A 14,909-nucleotide genomic window follows, 5' to 3' on the forward strand; every position below is an offset into this window, starting at 1 on the left:
CCTAAATACGACAGCTTTTGTTTCCATACCATTGATTTGCAAGGAATAAACAGCACTCCAGCAGTTTAGCTTTTCTAGCGTGGTATTTGCACTAAAACACAGTTATTTGGGGTTATCAGTTTGTACAAAAAGGCTTATGTCATCGGCGCAAATTATGGAGGAAGTTTGATCTGTTATGCTTACAATATCGTTAATGCATAAATTAAATAATATTGGTCCAAGTATGCTCCCTTGAGGGACTCGATTTGTCAAATTTGTGAAACTAGGAACTAAAATAGCGATTTTGACACACTGTTTTCTGCTAGTTATATACGAATTCGGAAGTTTCAGTGCAACACCACGAAATCCATAATACTTGAATTTTTCTGAGAGGGTGCGGTAATTTATTGAGTCGAATACTTTTGAGAAGTCGACAAAAATGCCCATAACCAGTTTCTTGCTTTCAAAGGATTTAATAATAGTATTTTTTTTTTTGGTTGATAGGGAAAGCTCTGTAGACATTCCCTTACGGAATCCAGACTGACGTGGGGATAATATAGAATGCTTTTCGCAGAAAGATATCAATCTTGAAGATATGACCTTTTCTAACGCTTCTTGGGAGCATGGAAATCGGTCTGTAATTCCAAAAATTATTTTTGTTGTCAGATATGTGTATAACTGTTACTTTGGCTCGCTTCATCTTTTCTGGGAACATACCAGAGCTCGAAGGGAGGTTAAAGATATGTTTCAGGGCAGGTGAAAGACAATCTAGAACCCATTTTTTTGGCTTAATCTTAAGACCATCAATATGCCACGCATTGCTGTTGTTTATGGATGCGAAAAGTGTGTGTATTTTGTGCGGCGTTGTTCAGGACTCGGAAAAGTGTATTTTTATTCGTCACAGTTAAATAATCAGAAACAGGCTGGTTGGTGAGCTATTTATAGGATTTATAAAGTACGTGTTAATCGCTTCAGCAAATTCTAAGCGTGAAAGGACCGTAATAATATTTACGATTCCATTTACATCATTTATGGAGTTATTGCGGTTCAGAAAGGTGTTTAACTTGCGCCAGAGTTCCTCTGGGTGGCTTTTACCCGATTCTTTGAATACGCTACTAAAATAGGCTTGTTTACTCTACGGAGACGTCGATTTATTCCATTCCTGTACCTTTTGAAATTCGCAAGGTCATCAGGGTTCCTACTATTAACAAACTGCGTATTACTGCTGCTGAAACTGTGCGTATTATTACTGCTGAAATTCGCTTGGAGATATCTTCATATAAAAAGGAAGTTATTTACGTAGTTATCTCAGCTTTGACGCTACGTGTGAGTCTTCCTTTATCTGTATCTAGGCTACCAGGTTTGCACGTGTGGCGCCAACTTTTGCGTGGAACCGGATTTAAAGGGACAGACAACCGATTTTTGTTGAGTATATATTCTCTATCCCAAATGAAAGGGCATCACTTAAAGCACCTTGACGACCAACGGTTTTGCTGATAACACCCTAGAACTTTTTAAATCGCAATTTTTAGATCTGCGATGCGTATGTGTCCCTCCCAAAAATGATGCTGGCAACCATGGCACAGAGCAGCCCGGCAACATACTTTTGTCTGTATGCGAAATAAAAAACGACATTTAAAAACTTGTCCCAAGCTAAAAATTTTGAATCACAGGCTTTTCTGTTCCTTTATGTGTGTTTTTAATGCAACGGTCTATTTTGCACGAATGCGCCATATTTTGGGATAGACGATGGGTAGAATCTGGCTTCACGTTGTGGAGGCGGGAAGTTCGATTCTCCCCGGGCGCGACGTTTTTTTTTTTTTTTAAGCTGCCGTTGGTGTATTTGGAAACTGAAATCAAAGATTTTGGCAGAACAAACGCCTATGCCTCAGGCAGAATCGTCAAAGCTCCTTCACTGGGTCTGTTTACTGAACGCTGCAATTGATTCTGGTCATGGTGGCTCAGTTAGCCACACTGAGAGCAACCCGGCGGCGGCGGGCGGCGTGTCTTTAGAATTTTCAAAATAACGTTTAGAAATACATATACAATTTAACATTGCATAAATACTTGTGTTAAAAGGTTTTCAATACGTAAATAAACGTTTCAGCCGTTACAGTAGCTGCTAGGTTTGCAGGACACGTGACAGGGACACATATTGTAGTGCCAAGATTCGACACTACGAACCGCCACCCTTCTGATTTCAGAAAGTTTCCTGCCAAATTAAAATTATTTCCGCCGATCTGTTTAGAAATTGCTTGTGGTTACCGGGCTATATAACACGCTGGCTTTCATATGAGCTAGAGAACATATACGCGACAAAAATCGGTTGTCTGTCCCTTTAAGCAATTAAATGAGAGACAGATTTGCCGTCAGTTCTCCCCGTGTCACACGCTGCAGCATGCTGACCTGGAAAAGTGTCGTGTCTCTGAAGCACGAAGCTTTCTAGCGCAAGGCGTTGGCAAACGAGTGTCTTTGCTCACGTAAGTGAAATGTTCCAGCACGAGGCGGTAAACACCGAGTGTCCCGGTGTCTTCGTTTGCTACGCGTTACTTCCTAGCGCGAGACGTTGCAAAAGGAGTGTTCCGGTGTTTTAGTACCGTGACTACGTGAGATGACGACGGCATGAGACGCCGACAGCCCGATCCCCTAAAGTGCATGACCCTAAAATAATTTTAAATAGAGAGAGAAAAATTCTTTATCTATTGCTGAACGAAGGGGGCGGGGAGTATTTGCAACCTGTTCGGCGCTGGAGATAATGACGGTCTGGATCTCGACAGTCGAGCGTCCCAAGGCTGGCTCCCATTGTTTGGGATGCAGGCAAGGGGAATGCGAGCACTAGCAGAGGGGGAAAAAGTGTCTTTGAGGGGCACCCCAGAACTGGTAAAGGGGGAACAGAAGCCAATCGAAAGTTTAAGGAATGGACTGATAGCCAAGCAACTCGAGTTCAGCAGCCACACGGCGAATCCCTTCCAGAACGCTGGGCGGAAGCAAAGCGTCTCACGCGCACAACTCGACATTATTGCTTTCGCATTTGGAACACTTCATATATGCTTAGGTGTTCCCGGAGTTCCCCCGGAAAGTGGTTCGTTTCGATTGCACAACCTCTGTGGCTGTAGTCGTTGATTTGAAGGTGGATGTGTCGGCAAAGCGAAGCAAAAAGCCCTTCTTGTTCGGCTTGCTATGCCACGCCTATCATGACCAGCCAACGAGTAAAGAAAACGCCTGCGTTTATCGATTTGAAATTATCCAGTAATATATCCGCAATTTTGAGTGTGCCCGTAAGTGTGTATCGTAACGACATAAAAAAACAGTTTGACCGTTGTTACGGAGTGGCGATTACTGAACAGATCTGTTAACATCCACATTTGCAGGGTGGAATCGGATAGAATATTTTCGATGCGACACTGAGAGCATCTCATGCGCTGTGCTATGTCACTCTTGCGTCTGTCCGGCGTAGTCGGCGTCTGTGCAGCTGCGCCTCTCCTCCTCTCCTCTCTCCGACAGCGAACGCTCTCTCCCAAACAGCTGCAGGTGGGCACGCGGCGCAGCGCGTGGCGTGATGTGCTCTTACTTCGCCGGTGGGCGGCGCTGCGCGCGCGGTGCGCATGTGCAGTAATCTTTCTCTCCGCGCTTTCCTCTCCTTCGGGCGATGTGAACATAAGCAGCATGCCGCGCTGCGGCGGCATGCCGCCCCAAACTGAACCCCAAACTGAACCCCCATGCAGTGTCGCATCACACCAGGGTTCCCGCGAGGGGAGGTGGGCGTAATTTTCTTTTATATCTCTCCATTACCAACGCCCTTACGGAAGGAAGGCTCGATACCTAGTATGGATAAGGGATCGTATCGAATCTGGTATTTAATGTTTTATTGCTGAATGCGTTACGGCGTAACATTCAACTTTTTAGGGAATCCCCGCACCTGCCCGCCTTCGCATGGCGCCAACACGTTCGTCATACCAAATGTGCAAGATCATTTTATGAACCACAGTTGATCGCATGCTGCTAACCTTTCTATGTTTTGTGCTTCCCCCCACAGGAATGGCCACCCCGTCATCATTAAGGAAAATCTCGTGGCTCACAGCGTGCATCCCAGTGATTTGACGTGCAGATACCGGGAGATATACCGGAATAAATCGTTGGAGGAGCCTGATAAAGCGTACATGAAAGGGCGCAATCGACGACTCTCATTCGGGAAGCCCCTATCCAAAGAGTTTCTGCTCGTCAAGTGCGCATCAAAACAATATCCAAAGTCGTATTTCCACAAGCAATTCCTCCTCAATCCTATCTTTAAAAAGCGCAGCGAGGAACGACTTCGAAAAAAGATACGGCAAACACCCCATAACCTAAGTGTTTTAATACTCGGCGTTCATTCGGTTTCGAATTTAAACTTGCAAAGACAATTTCCGTACACAGTGCGCTTAATGCGTGAAGAGCTCCGTGCTTTTGAACTGCATGGATATAACAAAGTTGGTCTGAACACCATTCCGAACCTGTATCCACTTCTCATGGGTCTCACGAACTCTGAAGTCACCGAAGCTGCACCGGATGGGTTCTATGATCCCCTAATAAGTCGCTTCATCGCGAGTAATTATGGCAAGCGCGGTTACACAACGATGCACCTCGAAGAAAGCAGTTCCGTTGGGCTGTTCACCTACCACGGCCGTGGCTTCAGGCGTGCACCAGCGGACTACTATCTGCGACCGGTGATTCAGGCCATGGAACAATATTCTAGGCAGGCTTCGTTCGGCGTTCCATGCTTGGGACCTACTATGCCCTTCGAGGAGCTCCTTGACTATCTCAGAAGGTTCTTACAGACGATAGGACAGTGACCTTTCTTCGCTTTCGCCTGGGTCAACGACATCACTCACAGCGATATAAACAATGCCGGCTACGCTGATGCCCCTGTCCACCACCTGCTGCAGTCGCTTCGCGAGTCCGGCGTGCTCAGTCGGACGTTACTCGTGTTCCTCAGTGACCACGGCATTAGGTTCGGGGGCATCAGGGAGACATATTTCGGCAAGTTAGAAGACCGGCAACCCTTTGCCTTCCTCGCATTCCCAGCGTGGTTCCTGGGGGCGCACCCGGAAGCAGCACGCAGTCTTCGAGTCAACCAGCGGCGCCTCACCACCCCCTTCGACATCCACGCCACGCTCGTCGAACTGCTCGAATACCCGCGCCTGGAGCGGCCCAACACGACGTACGGATTGAGCCTACTGCACGAGGTGCCCGACACGAGGACGTGTGCTGACGCCTCCATCTCGCGCGACTGGTGCACGTGCAGCATCCAGGTCGACGACTACGTGTCGGAAACACTCGCCGTATCCATGGCCGACTACATGGTGTTAAAGATCAACGACGAGCTTCGGAAGACGCCCGAATGCTCGCAGTATACGCTGCTTGATGTTCTTGACGTCACGACCCTCCAGCAAACGACTGCTGAGCGAGAAAGTAATGTGCACCACTACTGGGTGACTGTCAAGCTTTCTCCTGGCAGCGCAGTGTTCGAAGGCACTGTCCAAGTGCGTGTGGGCAGCATTACAAATGTCACGGCTCTGACCCGTGTCACTTGGTTCGCTGAGACGTCTACGTGCTCAAACCGTGCTCATACTTTTTGTTTCTGTCGCAAAAAGCGGTAATGTGCGCGTGAAATCTCTGCCCTATACAAATTCTGAGACCACAGTCATTCCTAAAGTACACCTTGAACATACTCATTGAACGAACTCCGAAGGCTTTTGCTTTGGCAAATGTGGACGTCCTCAGATTTTCTAGCGTGATTTTTGACAGAGTGCCTTTTTATGATTTTTATGCGTTGATCTGGTTCAAATAAAAGTGATGTTTCAAATTAGGAGTTATTTGCGCGACACGATGATGACCTGTGGTCTCTGTTAGCTGATGCCGTTTAGAAGTAGATATGCGCACAGTATAAAGATACGAGAAGAGAGAGATAAAAGTTTATTGAAAGAAGGTGCCCCTAGTCCGGGGCTCCTGGTATGGAGCTGAGGGCCAACTCTGCCCGTTCGGTCAGCTGTCGCAGACCTTGAGTGGTTGAGTCGGCCAGCCACTCCTCCCACTTTGCGGAAGTTACGTGAGGTATGGCGGGAATCTGGGTGCTAGTGCAAAGTGTGTGATACATGACCGGCTATTCCCCGCAGTGTGGACATTGTGGTGTACCCTCCATTTTCCGGAGTTCATGCATTATGCAATGAGTGTGAAGCGACCGGGTCCGTATTTGTCTAAGTATAGCTGAGTGCCGTCTTACGCTTATTGAGCGTAATCAATAAACCTAAGACAGCAGACATACGGAAGTATAATGTGGAGAGAATCGAATATGCTGTAAAAAATGGAGGCAGCCTGAAAGCAGTGAAGAGGCGTGTAAGCGTGGCGAGAAATCAGATGTATGCACCTAAAGACAAGCAAGGCAATGTGATCAGAGATAGGGATAAAATAGTCATAGTAGCCGGGGAGTTCTATGGAGATCTGAACAGTAAACGGGACATGCAGGTTAATGCCGAAAGACAAAGTTCGGAGGAGATAGACATCCCATCGGTAACGACAGAAGTAAGGAATGCTTTGAAAGAAACGAAAGGGGGCAAAGCAACTGGTGAGTTAGATATCAGACCTCTTGAAGGATGATGGGCAAATTGTACTTGTAAAACTGGCAAACCTGTACACGGAATTCCTAATGACCGCGAGGGTACCGGAATCTTGGAAGTACGCGAACATCATTATAATCCATATGAAAGGTGGCATGAACGACTTGAAAAATTACAGGCCGATCAGCCTACTGTCAGTCTACAAGGTACTTACCAAGGTTCGGTTACAGAATTTCTGCCACCTTAGATTTCAGTCAACCTAATGAGTAAGCAGGGTTATGTAAAGGCCATTTAACAATGTAACATAATAACATGACCAATTAGGTGATAGAGAACTGCGCCAAGTATACTCAACTTCTATATATAGCCTTCATAGATTATGTAAAGCTTTGACTCGGCCGAAACCTCAGCAGTCATTCGGGCATTACGGAACCAGGGTGTAGACGAGCATTATGTAAGAATACTAGAGGATATTTACAGTGGGTACACAGCTACCATCGTCCTCCTCAAGGAGAGAAGTAAAATATCTATAAGGGAGGGCGTCAGACAAGGAGACACAATCTCTCCGATGTTATCTGCGGCATGTTTGCAAGAATTATTCAGAACATTGAATTTGGAACAGGTGGGAGTAAGGTTTAATGAAGAATACCTCAGCAACCTCAGATTTGCTGATGACATTGCCTTGGTAAGTAACTCGGGAGCCGAATTGCAAAGGATAGTTACCGCACTGGACAAACAGAGTAGAACCGTGGGTCTGTAAATGTATATGCGGAAAACTAACGTAATGATAACCTCGGGACAGCACACCGGTTTGAGATAGGTGGTGAGGCAGTGGAAGCGGTAAGCGAATATATCTACTTAGGCCAAGTTGTGACTCCAGATCCCAACCATGAGCAGAGATAATTAGAAGGATAAGATTGGGGCGGGGTGCATATGGCAGACATTCTCAGATAATGAATAGCAGCCTACCATTGTCGCTGATGAAGAAAGTGTATGACAGCTGCATCTTACCGGTACTCACTTACGGGGCAGAAACCTAGAGGCTCACTGAGAGGGTTCAACTTAAATTGAGAACGACTCAGTGTGCAATGGAGCGGAAAATGATAGGTGTAACATTAAGGGACAAGAAGAAAGCGGAGTGGGTCAGGGAACAAACACGTGCTAAGGACATATTAGCAAAGATTAAGAAAAAGAAATGCACGTGGGCAGGCCATGTAATGCGAAGGCAAGATAACGGTTGGTCATTTAGGGTAACAGAGTGGATCCCTAGAGAAGGTAAGCGGGGCAGGGGGCGGCAGAAAGTTAGATTGGCAGAGGAGATCAAGAAGTTTTCGGGGATAAATTGGTCGCAATTAGCACAGGACCGGGATAATTGGAGAATAGTGGGAGATGTTTTCGCCCTGCAGTGGGCGGAGATAGGCTGGTGATGATGATGATGAGCTGAGTGCCGTCGTGTTATTGTGCTGTGAGGTGCCGGAAAAAGCTGTCTGGAAAGGCGTGCCTCCCGAAGAGCTTCTCGTGTTTCAATGTAGCGGCTGCCTGAGAAGGGCATTGCCCTAGGATGACCATCCGCTGGTGTCCGGCTTTTGAGTTCGCGGCCGGAGCATTATCGGACTCATATCCAGGGATGCATTCATGCCGAGCGACCCAGAGCAGCCTGAATCGGGTCGAGCTACTCTGCATCGCTTTTTCTTTTATCATTGCCGTAGTTGTGTTCAGACGGTTGTGAATGAGCTGGCGACACGCCGCTTGCGAGTCGGAGAATATTATTGGGCAGTCTTTCTGTGTGTAGCTTTCAATGGCTCTCGCTATTGCTCTTGATTCAAAGTCGGCTAATTATTGCAGTTTCTATTCTGTGGCTGCTGGAACTGGCTCCAATTCACTGTCCACAACTGTTATGATAACTGTTTCGTTGGAGAAACTGGCCTCCGTGTACAGCATTCCAGTATCCGGATGTGTCCTTTCAATAATTTTCAGGAGAGCCTTCGCGTGCAGTGCTCTCCGGTCCTTGTGCCTTGTGCTGCTCATGTTAGTTGGTAGGGAGCAATTTTCTAGCTCGGGTCTTTGGAGTGAGCTGGGTCTTGCGCTGATATTCTTCTCTCAGTTCATACTCGAGGCTCTTCGAAATTTGGATACCCTGTTTGGAATCCCGGAGTCAGCGAACCTGGCCGATCTTGGGCGTAGTGATCAATTCGTGGAGCGTGATCGTGGTGCCCGTGCCTTCCAACGTTTGCGTTGACGTGTAGGCAGGGAGTTTTTGCCTTTCGCTTTCATCAGAAAAGCGGACGCCGCAGGCGGGAATCGAACCCGTCTACTTTGCGCTTGCTTTTGCAATCCTTTTGTCACCCGCCGCGGTTGCTCCGTAACTAAGGCGTTGCGCTGCTGAGCACGAGCACGCGGGTTAGATTCCCGGCCGCGGTGGCTGCTTTTCTGGTAGAGGGGAAAAGTAAAAACGCCCGTGTATAGGAGATTTCGGCGCACGTTAAATATCCCGAAGTGGTCAAAATTATTCCGGAGACCTCCACTACGGCGCGCCTCATCACCTGCGTTGCGTCGGCGCGCTAAACCCTAATATCAAACAATCAATAAATCATTCATTTTGTCGAACGTATAAAGCAGCTTTTCATAAAGTCTCTTTCAGGCGCCGTCAGCATGATTTAGCATGAGCTCACGTATGCGCTCTGCTCGCTTGATCGGTGGGTTTGACAAAAGTGAAGTATTTTCAGGCACTTCGCTGAACTAAGAATTATGCAGTGGAGCCACGGATTGCCCGATGGGGCCGTCTGCTGACCTCTGCAGCGGTGTTCATGAAGCCTCTTACTGAGGCATTTTCGTGTCCCTCATGATGTCCATGCAAATGTCCTACTCGTAATAAATAAATCGCCTCTGCGCTGTCGCCTTTGTTCGTGGATTCTCTCTTATTTTGTGTACAGTGTAACCTAAAGCGCAGCCCAACATAATGCAACCTTGGCCGCGGCGGCCGCTTTTCTGATGGAGGCGAAAAGCAAAAACGCCCGTGTGTACGAGATTTCGGCGCACGATAAAGATCCCCAGGTGGACAAAATTAATCCGGAGCCCTCCACTACGGCGCGCCTCATCGCCTGCGTTGCGTCGGCGCGTTAAACCCCTCAATCAATCAATCAAAATTATGCAACCAAACTAGTCGTCTCCACGCTGCAAAAACGCAGGGGCATTGCACAGAAGCAAGACTACTTCGTGTGAGGTGGAGAGAGAGAGAGAGAGAGAGAGCGTAAACGGTACTTCATCGCCTGCTTTGTTTGCGAATTCCGTTTACCTTTTTCACTACCCCATCCTCTCCCACCCGCCCTCTGCGCGATAGACGTCGCGGGCAGCGCGGTGACGAAGGGTGGGGAAATAAAAAAAATCGCTCAAATCCATGCTGTCAAGGTGGTTGGAAATCAAAGCCTTAGACGACACGCACAACTGCTATGAGACGTCGCTTGAGTTCACACACGTGGTTCTACAAAGAGTGAAACCAGAGATTCTGCCAGCCGTTACCTGGAATTCCTGGACGCAGCAGCAGCGCGGCCAGGGCCGGCTTAGAACAGGGAAGCGAAAGGAAACGGAACTGGGGATATTGTTGAACTCAGTCGGGGAGTTCACCCTCATACAACCCAGCCCAGGGAAGGGAAGTGGGGTTGTCAAAAGATAGGGAGAGAGAAAGAGGAAAGAAGGAGGTGAGTGGGGGACAGCCTATGTCGCCTTCGTCTGCGTGGTCCGACGCTCGACGGCTACAAACACTGCGCTAGTCCTCTCCCAACCAGAAAGTTGAGGAGGTGCCTGAAGACCTCCCATTATAAGGCGTCGGATCCCGTGGGGAACAGGAAGTCTTCCAGCTTGTGGGCTGGTGCACCGAGTCGCTGGAGTGCGGCCCGGAGTTCCTCCCTCGCGGTGTGCAAGCTTGGGGCTACACCACCGCGCGACACAAGAGCAGATAACGAAACAATTCGGCACGTGAGCTTAGTGATTCCCATTTATACCGATTTAAACTAGTTAGTTTAAGTTTGAGAATTGCAAGAAAGCTTGGGGAACTTTTAGAATCGCTAGTTATCAGAACCAGTTGCTACTTTCGCCTTTTGCGCTACCTCTTAAAACACAACCTAATTGGTATTCACCAATTTAGAAAACGGAGTCCCATTCGTGGGAAGCAGTGCGCAAAAGGTAGCGTCTCTCTAGCGGCCTGATGTCTGTATGTGGTTTGTACATTTTGTTTTGCTTCCCTGCAAACCAATCATTAACGTGTGTTTGCCGTACGACCCCGTCATTCCGTCGGGTGCTGTTTGCCCTGGAGGTGCTGTCGAACAAGTTAATCAAGCCGTGCGAGCGAAGCGCGGAATGGACGCGAAGCTGCGCCAAAACAGGCCCAAAACAACCGTCGCTAAAACGGACGACCAAGCCGTACCGCCGCCACCGCCGCCGGCGAGCAGGGACTCCACGCGGGGAACGCTGGGTAAATTCGTCGCGCCACCTCCACTGTGCTCCGTGAGTAAAAACTCTCGCACCCCTCTTCGCCACCGCCGATGCCTCCGCCGCGTTTAGAGTTTGTCATACCGCAGCCTCGAAAGAACCGTTTCCTTGTAGAGCTAGAAAGCTTTAATGTAAAACGCTGAGGACCCCGGGCGAAGCGTCGGGCAGGGAATGAGAATATGGAAAAGATTGGCTGGTATCGCTCCAACGTTTTAACTGGAATGCCTGTGTGCGTGTCGTGTGTTGGCACGGATCTGTCGCCATAGCGCGCGCCGCACAGCAACTATCACATTTAAGCCCTGTCGCGGATGGAAGTGTGGTGGAATGAGCGTCCCCATTTTCTTCCAATTACAATTACAATCCAATTACAATTCCCTTCAATTCCTCGGAATACGAAAACCTAACTCATGTCCACTTCGGGAGTGGCCGGGCCGTTCAAATGAATTCCCGTAATTCGCCAATGTAGGGGAGGCACCTTAATTGTTTTATCAAGCTACCGATGAATGTACCATAACGTCGATGTTAACAGACGCGTTAAAAAGGGCATTAAAACATCAGCGAAGCTTGCACCCTTGCGGAAGTCGTGAATGGCGAGGCTGCTGTAGGGTATCATTGACGGACGCAAAGTTGAGTTTCAGTATCGTTGTGTTGTCGTGTTTGACGCCGTCCGCAAGGAATTTCAATGACCATGAATTGAGGAACGCCAGACTGAGCTCGTCGTTTTGGTCGACGTTTTCGAACGAGACTCTGCTAGCGCGACGTATCGTCTCAGCGGATGCGTTATACGCCGAGCCAATCGGTGCGCGGCCTCTTCCTTGGCTATGCGAACTATCCGATGCCAGGCCATGTGGAGTCCATGATCAGCAGCTTCTACATTCAAGTCGTGGCTCTTCTACTGTACAGAGCGCATGCACACTTCAACACGAAGACGAACGAACTAGGGTTCTGAACCGGGGTGCTGATACTGAACGACCAGGCTACAGTCGTGTATTCAGGCTAGTTGTGAGGAGTGCCACGCCAGGGGGACGCTTCGAGAAGTGTTTCCGTATCGCAACTCCACTTAGTACCAACATGGGACGCGGGTTCGGTTCCCGGCCGCGGCGGCCGCTTTTCGATGGAGGCAAAAACAAAAACGCCGGTGTGTACGAGATTTCGGCTCACGTTAAAGATTCCCAGGCGGTCAAAATTAATCCGGAGCCCTCAACTACGGCACGCCTCATCGCCTGCGTTGCGTCGTCGCGTTAAACCCCACAATCATTGAATTAGTACCGATATGGTGCACGCTTTTTCGACACGTCACTTGCTTTCTCCTCCTCCCTCTCTAATTTCTTAGTACTTGCGACCCCTCGACTGATTGTGCAGCTGTTAATTACGACACGTAGATACGACATGCAGAGGGCAGACTTCCGTCGATGCCGTCATTATTAAAGGGGCACTGACACAAAAATTTTGCATCTTGTTTTTTTTTTTGTTGCGATAAGTAGCTAGTGACCTATTTATAACCTGTAGAAACCTCATTTGCTTCACCGTGCGACGGTTGTTTAATTAGAGGCATTTTCAATGCGGCCAGTCGCAGTTTCGGTTTCAGCGAGTGCCGCAAAACGATGGATTTTGTGGATTTTGTGTGAACAAAGCTGACCACGTGACCGTCGGAGGGATATCAAGGTAAATATAACTGGTAGCGAAGCCTCCATAGAAGCCCATACGTTCAGAAAATGGCGGCTCTTAAGCTGCTCCTGGGGCTTAGCGCCATCTGTGTGAGGAGGGAACACTTCCGGCGGAACAAAAAATAAACAGGATGTGACGCAAGATCCGGTCAGAAAGTGACGTAATTTTGGTTGCATTAGCGAGAAAATTTGACTTCAAAATAGCATTAGCAGGCCTCTGATCGCTGAGGGCTAATGTCATCGCCATTTGACGCAAGTTGGCGAGCCCTTGGCGTGTGTGTTTCAAGTCAACGCCAGCTTATACTCCTGACTAGAGAAACGTACTTTAGCATACTGTCGTATGATTCGCCTCGGTGGTTATAAAAACATCTTGCATCTTCTCTCAACCTTTATTCTGTATTCATGCCTTCCACTGCTGTATAAAAGCAATCAGTTGTTTATTTTGATTGCAGTGGGTGGCAAACATACCCCTCCTTCTGCCCCCTCCCCCCTTAACCGGAATTTTTTTCTGCCTTGGGATACAGAGCACAAAATGACACTTGACCACTCTCCCCGGACTCCCCTTCATATAAAAAACGTGCCTACTGCTTACCCCGATACCAATTTCTACCAACGCCACTGCTGGATTTAATTGCGTCGCACATACGCAGGTTGCCTGCGTGCCTTAAGTATTGATCAAGGTTATATAATGCTTGCTCAGTTGGTGTACTTCTGAGAAATAACTCATAGTCACGCTATAATCAAGACATTTGAATTTTATTCCAGGATAAACATAAAACAAATTTACCACACTGCACAAAATCAGCACGCATACAATAAGTACAAAATGTTCGTGGGCACTACATGAATTATGATTTTCCTTGCGCGCCGAAATATTGACTTTACCCGTAACACATAGCATTATGAGCAATGAAAGCGTCAACAGCAGAACTACTTCGAAACAAGAGAAAAGAACTTGGCACTGCATCTTGACGCAGAAAACCGGGCCGCAGGAATGCCGATTCACGAAAGTGCAGCGAGCACACCATAGCTGTCCCGGCGTCTTATCAAGTAGACATGGGTTTCTACAGAACTTCACTCAGCATTCACGCCTGCAATTTCCTTGTTGCATTGTTTAGGAAAGTGGCGGAACAGATAAGTAAAAAGATGAAAAATGGATCAATGCAAAAGAAAGCGACGGCAGTATGTAAAAGCACATAGCAGGAAAGATCTGGCAGCAGCGCACCACGGAGCAGAACAACACAGTACTGCTATGGAAATAATGTTTGCGCATACAAGTGCGGGAAGCAACGAGCACTACAAGCGTTGTAATGCGATATAGAAGACACTGAGATAGACAATTAAAGCGAATTCTTTAAATTCGAGTGGTACTACGCTGAGAAGTCCTAGAGTAATTGACACCACTTGCTCCGAGCCAGCCTGAGGTGAAATCAAGAGATAACTGTGACATAACAAAGCTTTAGACCCATTTTTTTTCGAAGCACCACCACGTCCCCTTACCCAACCCCCATGCACGAATTAACAGTACTATAGTTTCGCGTTACCTGTGGAAATGAGAGGAAAATGGTGCAGTAAAACGCCAGGCGTACGGAAGTTGCTGTTGAAACCTTGTACAGCACATCGTATCCGTAGGTACCGAGGAAAGCGCTCCACTCCAACCATTGGCAGCATCGTCCCGTAGTTCACCGTGCCCGCCGGGCACGGTACTAAACGTGTTCACCGACGATACAACGCAGCTCGCAAGTCCACGCACAGCAAATATTAAGTGCACACCAAATTAACAAGGAAAAACGAATGCAAATGCGCACCAACAAAACACGCGAGGGGCGTTTCCTAGCAGACGAACTTTAGGAGCGCCTTTCCGAACACTACAAGGACTGAATCCCAAATCAATGACATGTGCCATTCTTCAGAGGGCGCTACAAAAAAGGTTCTTGAGAATGAACAGCTTTTTCATAAATTATTTACACAGTGTGCCTAATAAATGTGATTCAGAAATAAATATCGTTCGTAAAACATAAATGTTGTTTTATTGTTGAACAAAACTTGGTTTTTTGTTACTAGTGTTTGTTCCCTCCTCACATAGTCGCGCTTCAATCACCACTCCCATACGCCCCCATGCTGATGTCGCCGGCAATAGGTTCTGAACCGCTTTTCGCCCGAAGCTTCGCTACCATTGCCT

General features: G+C 47.9%; 1 protein-coding gene across 1 annotated transcript; it reads left to right on the forward strand.

The window, feature by feature from the left end:
- Window positions 1–4,820: 4,820 nt before the first annotated feature.
- Window positions 4,821–5,670, forward strand: LOC144159853 (uncharacterized; the record flags this gene model as incomplete). Its single annotated transcript, XM_077691517.1, has 1 exon — window positions 4,821–5,670. A coding segment is annotated over one exon (795 nt), but the record flags the coding sequence as incomplete, so codon positions are not given.
- Between the last annotated feature and the right edge of the window lie 9,239 nt (window positions 5,671–14,909).

This window comes from Haemaphysalis longicornis, unplaced genomic scaffold (genome assembly GCF_048455015.1).
Source record: "Haemaphysalis longicornis isolate Haplotype H1 unplaced genomic scaffold, Haemaphysalis longicornis Haplotype H1 scaffold_10, whole genome shotgun sequence".
Taxonomy (NCBI): domain Eukaryota; kingdom Metazoa; phylum Arthropoda; class Arachnida; order Ixodida; family Ixodidae; genus Haemaphysalis; species Haemaphysalis longicornis.